This window comes from Lacerta agilis, chromosome 1 (assembly GCF_009819535.1).
Source record: "Lacerta agilis isolate rLacAgi1 chromosome 1, rLacAgi1.pri, whole genome shotgun sequence".
Taxonomy (NCBI): domain Eukaryota; kingdom Metazoa; phylum Chordata; class Lepidosauria; order Squamata; family Lacertidae; genus Lacerta; species Lacerta agilis.
Window position 1 is genome coordinate 44,677,148 of NC_046312.1, and position 19,125 is coordinate 44,696,272.

A 19,125-nucleotide genomic window follows, 5' to 3' on the forward strand; every position below is an offset into this window, starting at 1 on the left:
AATTCTACGTGAAGACTGAGCACTTGTTAAAAGAACATAACAAGGTTGTAAAAAAGGAGATTCCTCCAGATTTCTTCCTCAGTCTGCTGGTAGAAGTGGAATACTGAAGTAGACAGGCATAATCCAGTAGTACTATATTTAAAGTCTGATCAATATAAGGACTTTTATTTTAAAAAATAGGCTTATTATTCAGATGATACGTATATGCAACTAAACCACCATCAGAAGCTACAGCACATTGATTACCATTTCTCTGCAGTGCTTGACAGCCCAGTGATGAGGACCTGTGAGTCCAGTTAGGCTCACCAGGACTCCCCATTTATCCCTGGGAAATTAAACATGGAGAAGTTAAAGATGTGGCTGGACCAAGAAGGAATTTGCAGATACCACCAATCAGCTGATCAGTGGCACTTTCAAAGCGTTGTGTATTGTGCGCTGCATGTGTCTTTGCAAGTCACAGCATTTGAGTGTTGGTGCCTGCAGAGAGCTGTGCACAGCACTTTGGAGCTCCAACAACCAGCTGATTATCAGGGCTTCAAAGTGCTGTGCACCACACAGGAGGAAAACAGGTCACGTCATGTCATGGTGACATCAGGTGGTTGATAAATTTGGCCCATGAGGTGGGAGAGTTCAGGATCCAGCCAGATGCATTTCCTCACCTCTGGTGTAAACCTTTTCCAGTGTTTTCATTCTTAGGCCTTAGAACTAAAGGGCAGATGATTACCAATCATAGTCTGCTGCCATTTTTCAGTGGGCAACTGGGATAATATATTATACTTTTAATTTGGAATATTGCCTTGTTTCCTTGCAGGAACTGCGGACATGGGAAGAAGAATTAACCAGAGCCGCTGTTGAGCAAAAGAACCATGAGGAGTTTCTGCGGCGACGGGAGCAGGAGCTGGCAGAGCGGGAGATTGACATATTGGAAAGGGAACTCAACATAATTATCCACCAACTGTGTCAAGAGAAGCCGCGTGTGAAAAAACGTATGGGCAAGTTCAGGAAAAACCGGCTCAAGTTGAAAGATGGCAATCGCATCAGTCTCCCTTCTGGTACGTTCCAGTATAACAGGGCTAAACAAAGTTCTGTCTTGCACTCATATACTGTATTTTTCTGTCTATAAGACACCCGCATGTATAAGACACCCCCTATTTTTGGGGACTCCCACTGGGAGGAGATATTATCCATGTATAAGACGAGTCCAGATTTTGAACATTATTTTAGAGTAAAAAAAATAAGTCTTACACATGGAAAAGTACGGTAATTGTTTGCTGTAGCTTCCCTCTTGACATGTATATAGAATATGCTCTGTGTGACCTTGGTGACAGTGGTTTAAATATCTAAAAAGGATTACTACAAATACATTTTTAGTATAAGTATCTGACTGGCAAATGTCTCATCGCATGGGGTATGTGCAGAGTTTTTCCACTAAGCCAGCTCTTTCCCATGCTTTTCATTGTAACTATAATGCATTTTTAAAAATTCTTCGTTCTTCACTGTGTACTATGCAAGAGACTGCTAACATTTTCATCTTACTTTATTATAGTCTTGCAGATTAACTGAAAATGCATTTTGATTTGTCTACAGGCTACAGTTTAATTGTTTAATCATCACTTTCTTGTTTGGGAGCATGCAGGGTATTGGGCACTGGTTCCTGTGTCTATTATAACTGAGTAGAAAACAGAATTTTAGCCGTACCTGCCAAAACCCTCTTTCCAACTGTTGACAAAGAAAGACATGTCTCCTATATCTTTATCTGGGGACGACCAAAAAAGACAAATAGCAACAAATTGATCATTATATTAGGGTAAATACTTCAGTGTGCAAATCTCTGAAGATAAATCAAGCTACATGGGTGGATGGGCTTACTCCTATTAGTCTCTGAATTCTTTTAAAGAAGTGAGATGTATTTATAAAATTGGTTATTACCACCTCTTGGGCTTGTGTGAAAAAAGTGCATTCACTAAAAGTACATACTGGATCATAGTGAAAAATGTACATCTCATTGGGGATTTAAATTTAAATTCATATTACATTGCTGCTAAAATGCTATAGCAGAAAGAAGGAATTAATTTCCTTAGGTGATGTCATAGTGAAGTGACGAATGAGTATATCAGGTCTTGTTTTATTAACAGATTTCCAGCACAAGTTCACAGTACAGGCTTCTCCAACGATGGATAAAAGGAAAAGTTTAATCAGTAGCTGCTCCAGCCCTCCTGCCAGCCCTACCATCATTCCCAGGCTCAGGGCCATCCAGTGTAAGTAGTTTGCTATAAAATTTGGCCAACTGCCAATAGGTTATGGTTTCTGTTTAGGACAGGATTCCACAATGCTTCCTGTATAGTGGGGGTGGCTGATGCCCAATTAGAGGTCCTGATCTGGCCCCCAAGCAAAATTTTCTCCCCACAAACTCCCTTCCAAATAATAATAATAATAATAATAATAATAATAATAAATACTTTATTGAATTTATTGGTCTCAACTCAAAATGACTTACAACTTAAAAAAACCAAATTAACAAAAACCCACATAAGAACATTAAAATAAAATTAAAACCCATTAGATTAATACCTTTTAAAAAATCAAGATCAAAAGTGGCAAATGGCCATCTTTCCACAGCAAGGATACCCCCTCCCCTGTAGTCTATTTTCATTATATGAGCAGTCAGTATGGTACTGATCAGTGTTGGGTAAGAACATAGGGTGAAGAATAAAATCTATGGGCATCTGATTATTTGCTTGGAGTAATACAAAATAATGGCATAAATGCATGCTCATGTTTTTCTGTACTATTGTCCCCCTCCCAGTAACTCCCAGTGAAAGCTGCAAAACATGGGGGCGCAACTCTGTATGCCATAAGGAAGAGGAAGGAGGAGAAGAAGAAAAAAGAGGCCAGAAGAAGAAAGGTCGCACATGGGGCCCAAGTTCTCTTTGTCATAAGGAGCTAACAGCAGGCGAGGATGGGTGAGAAGCGTAATCTTAGCTGCCACTATGCCATAAAGCCTCAGTCCAGCTTCCTTTTTTCTCCACAAACCTGCCATACTTTAGCTGGTATAATTCTTTGCCAAAGCATTCATTGCAGTTTACATTCATGTTATTTATTCCAATAATAAATTATACATTTAATAAATAATAATATACCCTTTAAAAATGTGTTGGGGGGATTATTGGATTGTTTTTGTTTTTGTTATGTATTTTGTGTTTTTATATTGTGATTTTATCTTGTGAACCACCCTGAGACCTGCAGGTATAGGGCAGTATGTAAATTTAATAAGTAATATTTATACTCCACTGCAGATAACAAAGAGAGAGAGAAAGAAAAAAGGTTCACATCACTGCCTACTTGTTAAAATTAAAACAGAACATTCGTGAATCTTAATACTTGAAACTTTCCCCACTCAAACCTGAAACAAAAAAAATGTCCCTTTAAATACTGCAACAGTATGGTCTCATGGGCATAGTGTGTGGAGGTTATTCCACAAAGGTACAACTGTATCAGAGAAGGTCTTTGCATTCCTTGCTCTCAGTTTTAACAATGTAATCTGAGGTTGTTTGAAGCATCATTTCTTTACTTGATCATTAACACATGGGGAGAGGATTGCCTCCTATTTTTTGAGATTGGAGGCATAAAACATACAAAATCAGCTATCTCATCTGCAGGAGATTCATGTTCAAAATCCCATCTCCTCTTTGCCAGTCTGATTTCTCAGTAACATCTCTGCTACTTCAAAGATTGTTCTGTAATCTTAGTATTTCCATGCTCCCTTGCCCACCCCATTTAATCAGAATTCTGTTTATTCTCAGTTTCTAGGTATAGAAATCCCTTTCTTTCCTGTCCTGTAGTCTGGCACTTAGGTGAATGCAGACAGAGAGAATTTGGCTAAAGCTATAAATTAGCTGGCACAAGCTATAAATTATTCTTTCATTGTCATAGGGTTGGCCAGCTGGTCATTTTACCAGCCAAATAATGGCAGTTGTCTATTTGACAGCAATCAAATATTCCATTAAGCCAAAAACAATGTGTACATGGCAACTTACTTTCAAAACAAGGTTCAACAAATCTTGGCTTGCCTTGGTAACTAGCCAAAATTTTCACCATGACCCTCCTGCTGTCCTTCAGAAGAAAAGAGACGGGACTTCTGGCATTTTTCTGAAATGAGAAAGGCAGAATTTGCTTCTGTTAATTGGCTGGGAGAGAATTGGGCATCTAATTGTCCTGAAGAACCGGAAAAAAACCCCAAGCAGAACATCCAGCTCTTCTTGAGTGTATTGGGCTTTGGCCATCTTTGCAATATCTGTCCTATTAATACAGTACAGTAGTATCATCTTTGAATTGGACAAACATATTTCTCTTAGGAGACAAAGGGACACACATTTCAATTGAGTTTTGTGTTACATTCCTCATACTTTGGACTACATTATGTAATAAAGTATACATGAGTCAAGAACCTAAATCTATTGATACAAATGGCTGTTGTGGTGGGTAGGAATAATGGAAGAACCATATTGGGTGGATTCAGACCTGTTCAGCAAACAGGACTCCTTTAGTCTGTGCAATTGACTTATATCCAGTAGAGGCTCCTCGGGCAGTGGATTCTCCCAAATTACTATTTTGTGGTTTATCAGCCTGTAACGTTTGCAACCAGTTTGTAGGATTACCTTGAGGAGGGAAGATGACAGAGTTATATTTTATGATTAAGACTCATTTGCTCAGAACAAAGCAACCAAACTTCATCTTTAAGCCTTCTGTTGGCAAAATTGTGATTACTACAAGGAGTCTTGGGAGCACTGTATCACTGCAAAAAGTGACAGCTGTTAAACGTAATCAATTCTCTATATCTTTTGGGCTATCCTCCCAAAAGCTGATTGCATCCTTCATAAATATGTAAGAGTGAAATCTAGAAGATGCTTATTGCTGAATTAGATACACAGTTGGTATATGTGGTCAGAAAATGGGGGATGTGGATGAAACAGGTTCTGAAAGTAAAACTCCATCGAATTTGAGAGATGGCTCACATGCTTTCCTTTTGGACTATGGTGTTAAGTAGCAGTCACTAGCAGTAGTGGGGATTATTTTTTTAGCTTTGCTTAAGAACAGGATTTTTCAAGTTTCAGGCTAGTTGGTCTTTCCATCCAAGAATTACTTGGTTTCTTATGTCAGGCATCAAAACCAAAGTCTCTTCACATAATCATGTCAAGTGTTCTGCAATTACATTTTAGACATTCAGATTTTTCAGTGCAATAGTGCAGTATTCCATCTTCATGTAATGTAGGGTTGACATATTTTAAAAAGAGAAAATCCGGACACAAAAGTTGTTGAGTCCCCCCCCCCAAAAAAAAACCAATTTTCCTGCTGTTTAAGGAAATTCACCAAAATTGACACTTCTGAAATGACTTGTCATACATCTGGATTTTCCCAGACATTTCAGCATTTTCTGCCCGGACACTGTTTCCGACGGCCAAATCCTGGCTATGTTTGGGAAATGCTAGACGTATGTCAACCCTAATGTAAAGGGAGGGAGAGTTCTTTAGACAATAAAGTCTTCAAAGTTTTTGGGCTGTGCTCCCTAAATAAGAAATAATGAACACTCACAGCACACAAAATGGATTTTATGGGAATATATTCCCTCTCCTGGCTCTTTAAACCTGGGGAGAGCTGTGATCTGGAGAGAGCTAGTTCAGAAGTCCTGCTATCGATGATCTGAAAGGAGCAGAGCAGACCAACAACATGCTATTCTGTCTGGGGAAGAAGCACTATGGTGCTGGAAGACCATGTGGGATGGTGATGAGCAGGCAGGGAGAGATTCCTTTAAAGAGTGCAGTGATGATAGAATTGGCAGGAAGGGCACTGCTGCCACATATTCGTTTGCCATAAATCCAGGTGGGCAGTGAATCGGGCAGAAATTCATTCTTATATACTTTGGAATTTATACTTCACCCCACTGCTCAAATTGGCCCTTATTTTCAGTATGTCTCAGAGTTAAGTCCTATTCCAGGACACTATGGAATCTAGGTATAAAGTACAATCTACTTTATTGTTAATTAATTGCTGTGCTATGTAGGGAAGAGACTGAATTGTTTTTAGCACCCTCTAGTGACCACCTTGGTCTTTTACAACCTAGGAAAATGGAAAACTTTTTCCAAAATAAGAAAAAAAAATTAACTCACAGGTTTTGTTCTTCAGCTAAGGCTTGCCAAATAATTGTCATCCTCTGTTTTCATTTATGAAGGAAGCAATATTTGCTCTGCCATGCTACAAAGGACAACCCAGAACATTGTGTAATTCTCAAGACCAAGATGAAGGCTGCACTTTGTCTCTATATATGAGAGGGGGTTTTGCCTGTAGTAGGCAAAACCAAGAAACGCAACACAAACCTTCTAACTGAGTGGAGGATAAGAATACAGCCTTCTACCAAATTACATATTTTATCTTGGCTCTTCTTATTTTTGAAGTGAGCATGCTAACTCCACTTTTGTATGTGTCGCCTGCTTAGTGATGTTTATCTAGGTACTTTAATTGGGGTCCTCCTTATATAATGTTCTGAATGTCAGGCTTATGTTGCAGTTAAAATTCTAAAGGTACACAGATTTAGCCCTTTGAACTGCCTAGAGAAGAAACCAGCTGTGAATCATATCAAAGGTTTTCTGAGCTCTTCAGAGAAACAACAGAGTATAAATGAGATGATAAATAACATTGCAAGTATGCTTTTCCTATAATTTTATATCTCTAAGGATGACTGAAACATAGAAGAGAATAGTGCACTTGCAAAGGCAAATTCATAAAACATAATTTTTATTGCAAATACGCAATACATGAACAATATGCTAAAGCAGAGCTTTCCGAACTTTTCATGTTGGTGACACACTTTTTATACATGCATCATTTTGCGACACAGTAATTCAGTTTTGCTAGCAATCCAGAGGTTAAACTAACACCTTTCCAGCCCTGGGAGGACAGTGGAGAGCATTCACACAACACACCTACACACTGCAGCCAACACACAAATGTGTTGCAACACACAGTTTGGAAAGCTCTGTGCTAAAAGGCATGTTCTAACCTGACCCTATGGTAGTGTCAGGTTACTGACCTTACTGGTGTGATAGAAAATGCATCAAAGGGTAACCATACTTTGGGGGGGGGGGTAAGGTTACCCTGGTAACCTCAAGACTGGACTGGCTCCATACATTTTAAACAAGCTTTTATAGGCTTGACTTCACTTGGTATAGAATATGATAGTTAAGTTACTAACTGGGATCTGCTAGAAGAGCTGGCAAGATATGCTGCATAAACAGTTGGTTGATGGTCTGTTCCCAGGCACATTTCAAAGTGCTGATGGTTATACGCAAAGCCCTAAACGACTTGAGGCTTGGCTCTCGGAAGTCCCCCTCAAGAGTCCCACTACCATCTGCAGTTAGGAGGGTGGTGACAAAATGTGCTACGTTTTGGAAAGATGCTAGAAAAGCTAGTCTGGTGTATTCTGTGTCTTTTTGAGTCAAGGCAAAAAAATTTTTTTAATGTCCACATATTCTTGCATGCATAATAATTATCTTTGTTTTATCTGGGTTACTGAATGTGATGCTGCTGTTTTTCTGTATTTTTATAGTTTATCACTGAATTTGGTTCTTTTAACTATATGTCACAATGGGAGCTTATTTTTCTAAATAAACTAATATCTGTGATAGATTAGAATAGTTAAGAATGAGGAGATAAATGTTGGTCATAAAAGCAGACAGAGGAAATAAAGTAACTGCATTTAAATGTGTCTTCTCTTTACTTTAGTCTAAAGTGTTTGGATGGATCGAAACAGTGGTCATCCAGTGCGCCAAATCTAGGAAAAGTTCAGAGAACACCAGTCATTTTCCCAGGATTTACAAGCCTAACAGAGATGGGTAAGTACCTGTTAAATGAAATTCTTAAATGTACTGTATTCAGTCTCAGGTTCGTTTGTTTCTGTCCACTAACACTTACCTCATACAAAAAAGCAAACCTCAGAATCTGCTTCTGTGATCTTAAATTTCAAGACTTACACATAATATATTTTTTAAGATGTACAATATCATGAAAGTTTTGTTCACACCATTGGCCTGGTTGGGACCAAATGCAATTCTGCTCCTCCCCTCCCAGATTTATCAGGTCACTTCAGAAACTGGGAACACTCAGATAATGTGGGAAAAGGCTACCTGAGTCCAAAGCCATTTATGGCTTATAAGTACATGGTTATTTAAAACAATAAGAAACTATACAGTAAGCCACATAGTCAGCACAACACACTATTAAAATAGTGATTAAATGGCAAAATAAAAACTTAAATTCCAGTGTTATAAAATGTGATTCCTCAGACAGTTCCCTGGGTAGATGTGTGTGCTGTCATTCAGCTTCAGGTGTTTCCTTCTTGATATATATGATCCATTGAAGTGGTGGACTATTTTGAGAGAAGTTGCTATGTGTGCGTGTGTATACACACCCCCTCATACAAGCCATGCATGATCTTTATACCGGAGGGTTCCTTTTTCCTCCCTCTGTTCTGTTGGTGTTGCTTCAGCGGCTAGGCTGAAGGGAGCTTTCCTTAGAAACGTGTGGTTGCTTTGAGCAACAAGTGGCTCATTTCTGTTTTAGCTGTGCATTATTTCAAATCTCAGCTCCTTTTAGTGAACTTATATTGCTTTTATATTGAAATTGGAATTCAATAAACTGCATGTGGCATGTACGTTTGACAGCTGCCATCATTTGAAAGGGGTGAAGTTTCCATATTCTTTGTTCAAAATGCAAACATGTTTTTCCATGGTAGCAGTGTGTTTTTACTTTTACACACAAGATGAAGCATAACCCATTCATATTCATAGTCAAAATGTCAAGGCCCCACTCTTTTGTGTGTATCTCTTTTGCAGAGAATGAAGACAGTGATTCTTTGAAAAATGGAGAGACCAAGATGCAGCAATCACCTGGGTCTAACCAATCATACCTCTGCATCCCATTTCAGAGAAGTGAGGACGGGGATGGCCAGTCCAGTGATGCCAATGAGGAGACCACTCCTATGAACTCTACCACAAGCACCCCTCAGCTCACCCCCACTAACAGCCTGAAACGGGGAGGTTCCCAGCACAAACGATGCGAGCTTGCCTTTCTGGGCTGTGGGGCTGTGTTAGCAGCTGCTGGCCTGGGCTTTGATCTTTTGGAGGCTGGCAAGTGCCAGCTGCTAAGCCAAGATGAGCTGGATGCCCCCAAGGAAGAGAAGAAGAAACGTGATAGTATTTTCCAGCGGGCTGGACGTTCCCGTCGGAGCACCAGCCCACCTTCAAGGAAGCTCTTCAAAAAAGAGGAACCCACATTGTTGCTGGGCGAGCCATCCAGCTCCCTGACCCTTCTCTCTTTGTCTTCCATTTCTGAATGTAATTCAACCCGTTCCCTGTTACGCTCAGACAGTGATGAGATTGTGGTGTATGAGATGCCAGTCAGCCCCGTGACAGTGAAGGCTCCCTTGCCAGTAGTTAGTAACCCATTAGTTAATATCTGTGTTGAAAGGTTCAAGCGAGATCCCAACCAGTCCTTGACTCCCACACATATGACTCTCTCTTCTGAAGCCCGGCAAAGGGGGCACAGACGGACTCCCTCTGATGGTGCCATAAATGTGACTGGTAAACTTGCCAATGGATCCCCTTCCAGGAATTCTTCTGCAGGAGCAGTAGGATCAGGTACGTTAGTCTTTTCCATCCTTGTACTCCAGAAAGTGAATGCTCTTGCCCATTGCACTTCCTGCAGATGTTGCCTCTGAGGTAAGATTGAAGGAAGGCAATAGCTGAAGGAAACAAGAGGCACTATGTATAATTTTTACTTCTGTACTTTGAGGGTCTCAAACCCTCAATGAGTTAGGGATTTCCCCTGCATGCGAATGAGACCAATAGTGGACTCAGCAGTCAAGAGGGCGGTTTCTGCACATGATATAGAGGGAAGTGAGGGGCAGGTGGGGCTCATCAACCTGGGAAAGTAGCCAATCTAGGAGAAGGAAAACTCTGACCCTGAACCTCTGCGGCCTTGTGCCTTAACCACAAGACTAATGAGTAAACCCTTCACAAATCTGGAGTGGAGTACCTAAGATGTTTGGATGGTGCCTTGTATGCCTACTTCCGGCAACTCCTGCAGCCAAGCTGGTGCCAAATGTATTGTTCTGCTTTCCTTTGGACCACCTCAGGGAGGTAGGGAGTGGGGTATTGTCATCTGGGCAGCCCAGGACCTCCAAACACACTGCCCAGGCTTGCATTCTGGGGAGGTCACTTTGGTGCTGCTAACACAGTGGTTTGACTTCACCCCCAGAGGCGCAGTCCATTGTCTCTTGAGACAGACAGATGCTTACAACAACAGAGCATACTTTGAGGATGGAGCTGTCCTCCATGTATGGGTAGGGTGGACAGTAGAGAAGAATCCCCCAAACACTGGAGTAATGAAAGCTGCTTTTGTCTGGTCTTTAGTCGTCTTTCCTCATACTTTGCAGCCTTCTGTGTGGCTGCTAGTTCCAGCTTCCCCTCCTCCTCTATTTCCCTTAATATGGTTTCCCTCGTTAAACACAATTTTCCATGCCACACAAATTGCACGTATCCAGGTTCTCCTCAAGTGTTTTCTTCCTCTCAAGAATTCTTGCCACCCTAATGGTTGCTTCCTTTTCTTCCTCAAACCCAGTTCCTCTCCCATTTTAAAAATGTCTTGAATTAACCCTATCTGGTGCATGTAATAACATCAGATTTGGCATTGGAAGTGATTCAGAGTCTCTCACCATAATTGTTTGAATGTGCTTAAATTTCATGCCAGTAGGAATTTCTGCTTCTTGATTTATTGTCTTATTGGTAAATGACAAGTCACTGAGCATCCCCTCTGTCATATTTCAAAAGAAATACTACTTTGGGTAGGACAGCATTGCTGCAACATAAAACCCTAATCTATTCCCTTAACTAACAGCATAATAGACATTCAATGAGGGATTTATTTTCAACACAGGCTTGGACTGTCAAAGCAAAAGAATCCAATATAGGCATTTCTTTCCCTAAACTGAATATTAGCTATGGTCATAAGAAACCTTTTAGACACAGGGTTTGGTAGATTATAAAATATAATTTCTAAAGCAAAGTAAATACTCTTACATTCTTGAGAAAGCCTGTAGCCATAGAAATTATATTGTATCAGTTCCCTCCCTTCTCTGTGCCTAATTTTTAAATTTAGCATTCATATACTGATCTGGTTTGGATTTGGCAGTTTACTGCAGGCATCCCCAAACTCAGCCCTCCAGACGTTTTGGGACTACAATTCCCATCATCCCTGACCACTGATCCTGTTAGCTAGGGATGATGGAAGTTGTAGTCCCAAAACATCTGGAGGGCTGAGTTTGAGGGTGCCTGGTTTACAGTATAAAATTAATACAATAAAACACAGTAAGAATGGCAAAATAAAATTACATTTCCTGTCTCATAAAATTACTTTTTGATTCCAGTTGTCATCCATAACTAGCAGCTTAAGCATGAAACTTCAGTAACTCTCCTAAGAATAACTTGAAAGTGACTCTAGTTTGAAGTCAGTTTGATCTAGATGTGTTAACTGTGATAGGAGTGCTTTGTTCCCTATTTTAATGGGGGGAAATTGAACATTCCTTTTCCTTCAAACAATGAATGGTAGTGTTGGTTAAAGGTGTAACTACAATTACAGTTTAAGGGAAACTCTCGCCTTTTCTTCATTGATGGTTAGTGCCTCCACCTTTTAGGCTTTGCAATACAAAGATTCATTTGAATTCTATAAATTAACTGAAAAATGTGATTGAAATCCAGACAGTCAAGGAAATAAATCTTTAATCAGTTAACATTAACTTGTCATCTCTTGGGATTAACCATTCCTACCACTTCATTCTGCCTTAACATTCTGTTTCAGTGCTGTACAGTTCCAACTATAATAAGCAAACTGATGTGCAAGACATCTGGTAGAGTGTTACTGTTTTGGGTACACTGACCCAGCCACTTGCATAACCCCCTCTGGAAGAATTGTGAAATTTCCTCAGCAAGTAGAAAAGGCAGCTCCCTAATACCATCCTTTAAAAATGGGATCTATTCCAGGCTGAGTCTTTTCCTTCTCCGTTTGTCTTTTGGGAATTGCAAAATTTGTTCTAAAATGGGAGCTTCTGGGCACAAGTTACACTTCCTAATTATAAAACCTACACTCTCCCCTGAAAATATGTATGTGCTATATTACCTAGAGACAGCAATGGTTATGGGGAGAAACTTAGAACCTTCATTGATTTTCTCTGGCCCTGGGATATGTTTGCCAGTGGTAGGCACAGCTACCTAAGAGCTGTGAACAGTTGGTAAATAAAATGTAATAGTAACATTTCTATAGTAAAGTAGCAAATTAGCTTCATAAGATTCATGTTTCACTATGAGCATCCAATATATTTTCAACGTTAAGTATGCTATCTTCTTCCCTGTCTATGGCTGCATCCATACTGCTGGTTGCACATTGGCACTAAGATGCTGGTGTGGGAAGAAAAATCAAGGAAAAAGGAGGTACAGAGATGCATATTGTGCGTTCACACAACAATCCTTAGACAGTTACATATCTGGACTGTGAGCCTTGCTGGCCTTGCTACCGCCAACATCTACCATTCTAGCTTGCAGGGATCAGCATGAAGATCATTGCAGCTCCCATGTGGTTTGCATGCATCAGGTGAACTGAATCAATCCTTTGTCTGACATCACCCTTTGTTTACTTAATGAGCCCGGTGTCTCTCTTCATCAGTGTTGTCTAACCAGTTGGTTTCTCTTTCTTCTCTCCCTTCCTCCCCCTTCCTTTCTTGTGTTCATTGTGTTTTTTCCCCCTTTCCTCCTTCTGGTGGGGGAATAGGTGTATTAAAAACTCCCAGTCCAAGTCAGGGTCCAAATGAAGTCCCTCGACTGCCAGACCCCAACCTCATCTTTCCTCCAACCCCCAGGCGCTATAATGCTCAGCAAGACTCCATGCTGGAGAGACCCAAGACCTTGGAATTCCTACCTAGGCCACGCCCTTCAGCTAACAGGCAGCGGGTTGACCCCTGGTGGTTTGTATCCCCCAGTAATGCTAGGGGCGAGTCCTCTGCTAATAGCTCCAGTACTGAAACTCCCAGTAACCTGGACTCCTGCTTTGCCAGCAGTAGCAGCACTGTTGAAGAGAGGCCTGCACTGCTTTCTTTCCGTGTCAGATTGCCTGAAGAGGAGCGGACACTGTTGGATATGGATGTTGAAGGGCAGAGCCAGGACAGCACCGTGCCGCTATGCAGAACTGAACTCAGAACACACAAACCTGCAGCATATGAACTCAAGCAAGAGTTCTGGTCCTAGCATGAAATCCACAAGGGATTGGTAAGCTCCTTTAGATTCAGTTCTACTTCTTGCACTAAGAATGCACTTTGAACACAGGTGAAGTAGAGAGATGCTGCTGAGGTCATATCACAGTGCTGTGTCCACTAATAGATATGGTATTGGGGTACCTGGCCTTTTGTAAGTACATGTAGCTAAGCTACACAGAGCTGCTGACTCTTCTTGTGGGGTTTCCTGTGGTCTTCCTTGTATTTTCATTACAGTGTTAAACTGCAACAAGTAATGTGGGAAAGTAAGCCTCCAGTCTTGACTGTCAAGAACTCAGATACCCTCTGTTGGTATGGGTTTTGTAATAACCTCAACTCCTACCTTTTAAATGCAATGATAAGCAGTGTTTGTCTACACTGTTACAATGCAGGAATATATATAAAGGTTTAAGTGCGTCTGAACCAGCATTCTTGTTGCATTTGATTGAGCTTTTCTCCCTTGATGTCCCACAACAAATGTTCAATCATTTTTGGTATGCATACAGTTCCTCCTCCTAGAACTGGCTGCTGGGGGGTTGGGTTCAGGGTCTTGCCAATGACCCATAGCACCCACCTCTATACTTTTTATGCATCGTGCTGAAAAAAGTTGGAGCCACCTCTTTCTTAGTTTCTGAAAGTAAATGTTAAATAAAAAAAGGATGTTTCAGGTCGCAGTGATGCAAAAGGATTGGGGCAATGGGGTGGAGCTCTGATAGTGGAGAAATAGAGGTGAGACTCTGAGATTTTGGCTCAGACCCATCATACAGAAGCATGAAATTTGATGAGACACAACCAGGAAGTAGTGAAACACAATGATTAATCTTGTAATTTGATATGAAACGTTGCATTCTTGCACAAATTTTGGTAGTACATTGCATGAAAAGCTGCCGGTCAGGATATGCCCTTTCCCCCCTGAATCTTACTTTGTTTAGGTAAGTAATTTCCAGATTTAATAATCAATTTGTCTCCCCAGTGTTGAGCTGACAAATAGCCCACCCCCGATACCATGTACAGGGATGCAGGCGGCGCTGTGGATTAAACCACGGAGCCTAGGGCTTGCTGATCAGGTCGGCGGTTCGAATCCCCACGATGGGGTGAGCTCCCGTTGCTTGGTCCCAGCTCCTGCCCACCTAGCAGTTCGAAATCACGTCAAAGTGCAAGTAGATAAATAGGTACTGCTCCGGCGGGAAGGTAAATGGCATTTCCGTGCGCTGCTCTGGTTCACCAGAAGCAGCTTAGTCATGCTGGCCACATGACCCGGAAGCTGTACACCGGCTCCCTCGGCCAGTAACGCGAGATGAGCGCCGCAACCCCAGAGTCGGACACAACTGGACCTAATGGTCAGGGGTCCCTTTACCTTTACCTAATACCATGTACATGGCTATTCCAAAAAGAAAAATCACAGTGAGCATTTTAGAGATTCTTTTGGAGAGAAACAGTTTGCACACTTGACCTTAATGACGAGACTTGGGAATACTTGGAAAGCAAAGAGAAGTCTCCAAGTCTCAGCAGGAACTGAAGAGCACATGCAATCCCACTGGTCTAGTATCAAATTGTGTTCAGAGCGTAACAGAGCTTATTACCCTGCCCTCTGCAATCTCCTCCCCCACCCCCACCACCTCAGATTTCAGGAGGACTTCATTGTGCCTCCAAAGTTCAGCATTTTGTCATGTAAGGCCCCTTCCAGGACCTTTGGTGTGCGTGATTTTTGGCAAGCTACTGAGGCTAGCCAAAATCCCTGGACCCCTGCTGCTATCACACACTTTTATGATTAAATCTATTTCTCCCATCTGATTTTAAATTATTGTTGCCATATTAAAATAAAGACCTATCTGAAGCTTTGAAAGAAGTGTTTAAAACCTCTCTCATTTAAGTTTCCTTTTTTATTCCTAGGCTGTAGTCCCTTTTGCCTATGTTCTTGACATGTCATGCATTGTATCTATAGTGGTTTACTACTTATCTCTGTTGAAAAAGTGGGTATAGCTCATTACTAGGAATCAGAAGTGGTCACTCTTAAAGGGTTTTGTGTAAACTTGTAGAAATATTGTTGTCTAGCAACTAAATAATAAAAATCTGAAAATCTGTGCTAGTTCAGGTTTAATTTTGGTTCTGCCACCAGCTTGCTGTATGACATTGGGCAAATCACTTTTGCCATATGTGCCTCAGTTTCTCCATCTGTACCAAGAGCTACCTCATGCAGCAGAAGTGTAGTTTTATTGTGCAAGTTGAACCATATCAGTGCACCTTAAATAGAAGTGGGGCTATACAACTTTGTAACTTTCTTGAGTTCTTCTATATGCTGAGAAAGCAGTCCCCCTATGGCAGTTTTAATGCTATATAAATGATCTGCTAGTTCAAGGTGAGTTCGTGCTCTATGCCAGTCTAGATGAGCCAATATAAACTATATTTTCTTGAAGACATGTAGACTGTCTAAATGACTCACTCCATAAGAGTCAAGCCCAGCTTAGCATTTAACTTAACTGCAGTTATAAGCACCTTCAAGTCAAGGGTGGTTCATTCCTAACTCTGGTACTAGTAATTTGAAATCAACAACTTTCCTTATTCTAGATTGCATCCATTAAAAAAATCAGGTGAGCCCTGCCAGGGTCTTGCCCTTGATGAAGCAGGTGTTGTAGAGCACTCTGAACTTTAGGAAAGGGGTGGGGGAACTCGTGGCCCCCAAAATACTGTTGGGGTACAGCTTCCATCACTCCTGACCACTGGTCATGTGGACTTCATGGTGATGTTTAGGCACTATACCCTTTTAAAGAATTCAGGCCCATTACTAAAACTGTGTGATTACCATTATGATTTAAATAATCATAGTCCAACAACCTGCAGTGCAGGAATCTTTTGCCCAATGTGGGGCTTGAACCCATGACCCTGGGGTTAAGAGTCTCATGCTCCACCGACTGAGCTATCCCAGCTCTGCATCTTATGTACATTCTGCATCAAATGCAGCTTTCAGTACACCATTTCTTTAAAGCTGTTGCCTTTTAGGACACCAAATTGTCCTCCAGGAGCGTCAGTTTCCTAGTAATCTCTATAAGCCCACAGTATGCAAGTTTCCTACTTGTAAATGTTCTTTGCATGGTCCTCTGTACAATCATACAGCACCCCTCTGCATTTTCTGCTGCAAGAGTTTCTTGCAGTTTCTTCACTACTTCCACAACAGCTGAGTGAAAGGTGCTCACTCCTCTTCTCACAAGCTCTTCCTGAGAGGAGAAGGCAGGCATCCTAGGATACCAGCCCAAACTCTTATGGTTCTGGAGGTTGCTGTGCATACCTGGAGATCCCATTTGTGTAACTCTGCAGATGACTACTTTAACATTAATAACAATTTAATATCTGTGTTTCTATTTTTGATCAGGATGGCTTGCAAAATCAGCTTTCTTGAAGAGCTCATGTTTGTCAGCACTTAACTACTTAAGGTGATTTGCTTGGGTCTCCTTTATGGGTCTGATCTATGTTTTGTTGAAAGGCTGTGTTCATGTGGAGTAATTCCGCATGTAGAATGTTTCTCATAGGCTAGCCCCTGTGATCTTGCATGCCCAGGTGTAGCATACTCTCAAGTCTGATGTTTGTGTAGGTACAATGTGACATGTTTTGTAAGGCACCTTGTAGAGAGAGTTTGGTTCTTGATATCTGTTGATTCAGTCTACTGTGCTGAACTCCCCTCAGGGCTTTTGTCCCAATTGACATGTTCACAAAAGTATCTCTAACGCAGTAGCATTAGAAAGTACTCCCCCAACCTACTCCCCAAATTAATATTACAGTCTGTTTACTACATAAATGCTACTGTGTGCTTTGTTTTGTGATGGTGGTTAAGTGATGTTGGAGCCTGCCTTTTAACTTTGGCTCAGCTGTAAGCTGGCAGTGGGAATGACTGACACCCCCCCCCCCAAAAAAAACAAGCTTTGTGACACAACCTGTTGCCTCTTACCCTTTGGGGCTTGAAAATAGTAATTAAATGGCATCAGTGACTGGTTTGTTTCACTGTAGCTAACAGATCTACAGGTTATACTTTTGCATAATCTACTGTATCTCTGTTCTTTGTCAATGTGTTATGTGTATACCTTTGATACATTTTTAATTTATGCTAGAGAATAATAATTAAATTAAAATGGAGCTAATTGAAGTTGATAATATATGTTTGCTTTTCTCTTTGCTTCCCTTCCCTGGATGTATGGTGGGGGATGGGAAAGTAAATCAAGGATGCCAAGCAGGCTTGGTTCAATGGCTACAATTATTATTGTATTACAGTGTAATGCTATTCTAGGCCTTGTCTCAACATTAGAGCACACAAACTTGAATAAAACCATTATAAACACCAATTGTGTAGTGAGAGCTTCATTCTCTCTCTCTCTCTCTCTCTCTCTCTCTCTCTTGCAAATGTTACCTAGAAATGTTGTACTTTAATGATGTTGTGTGTATGTTACATCCTTGTGCTCACTTTCTATCATATCCTAACCTGCTTTGCCAATACTGTACAGGTAATTTCTGATGAAGAGCACCCTTTGTGTGTTCTCTTCGGTCCTGAGCCTGAGTGCCGTGGATTGATTTCAGTCCAGATTATTTCAATCATAGATTTTAAAATAAGTTTTCCCATTTTCAAAAGCATGTATTTCCTGAACAAGCACTGCTTTATCAATTAAAACATACTACTTTACTGCTAAATAGGGGCTTTATACAACTAGAAGCATAATCAAAAACCTTTTACGGTGCAGCTGATGTGCCTCCTAAACAGTAGATTTTCCATTTATAGGCAAGATACTATATTTCTGTTTGACTGTTTAGCTCTCCATACACATGCAAGGGTACTAAGCAAAATTGATTACTTGAAGGCAAAGGTTGCAGATCTATGCCTATGGAAGTCCCTTTGAACCAAGTGGGGCTCGTAGTCACAGGATTTATTTATTTATTTTTGGGGTTTGTATCAACCCTCCCCCCCTAAGGTTAAAGGGCAGACAGCATCAATAGCAACAGAAACAAACTGCAGACAGAACAACAAATATAGTAAGGAGAATCATTTTTTTCCTCCATCTTGAGAGGTTTCCTGGTGAGGTAGGCTACATATTTTCTGTTGCCCTAGTGATTTTATTATGTGTGTTTAGTAAGCAGCTTTTAGCATTTTAAGTAGAGGCAATGGATAAATATGACCCACACTGCACTTCAAGTGGCATAAACATGAAATACTGTCTTCATTCTACCTGCTAGCCATTTCTTCTCCCCACCATACAGCATGCTTTTCCAGACTTAGCCAGAAGTTTCTTTCTTTCCCTTTCTTTCCATACTCCTTGATGTGATTCATTTTTATTCTATACTTTTCTTCTCCTTCCACTGCTTCCCATCTCGGAACACTCCATGCGGCTTAACATTCTCCCCCACCCACCGCAAATTGAATCCAGAACAAATAGTTTTCTTTTATTAATTCTATGAGACCCAGGCCGCATAATCTCACCAGCATTTGCTAATTTAACCTGTCATCTCTTGGATTAATTTAGAAGAGAAAGGCTGTAGTCCTAACCCTCACCTACCTATGAATAATCCCTACTGAATTGATTAAGATTTAATCCTAAATAGACATGGTTAGGACAGCAGCCTAAGCATTAATATTTTTTGCCATCTCTTAAATTTGAAAAGTTCACAGTAGCCAGAAGATGGCGCTCACTGCACTATAGAAACCATTTTATTCTCCTGTGAACGAAGGTGGTCTGAGCACTAACTCATTCTTTTCAGAATCTCCTAGTAGCTTCCCTAATATAATCTGA

At 40.8% G+C, this 19,125-nt stretch overlaps 1 protein-coding gene across 1 annotated transcript in view; it reads left to right on the forward strand.

The window, feature by feature from the left end:
• The window catches only part of MAP3K9 (mitogen-activated protein kinase kinase kinase 9), a 34,435-nt gene extending 20,581 nt beyond the window's left edge, over window positions 1-13,854 (forward strand). The window contains exons 6-11 of the mRNA XM_033138540.1: window positions 812-1,052; window positions 2,136-2,258; window positions 2,807-2,963; window positions 7,780-7,889; window positions 8,889-9,692; window positions 12,877-13,854. Of these exons, the coding sequence (XP_032994431.1) occupies window positions 812-1,052; window positions 2,136-2,258; window positions 2,807-2,963; window positions 7,780-7,889; window positions 8,889-9,692; window positions 12,877-13,349 (1,908 nt within the window). The 3' untranslated portion in view covers window positions 13,350-13,854. The remainder of the gene's footprint in view (window positions 1-811; window positions 1,053-2,135; window positions 2,259-2,806; window positions 2,964-7,779; window positions 7,890-8,888; window positions 9,693-12,876) is intronic.
• The last annotated feature ends 5,271 nt before the right edge of the window (window positions 13,855-19,125 follow it).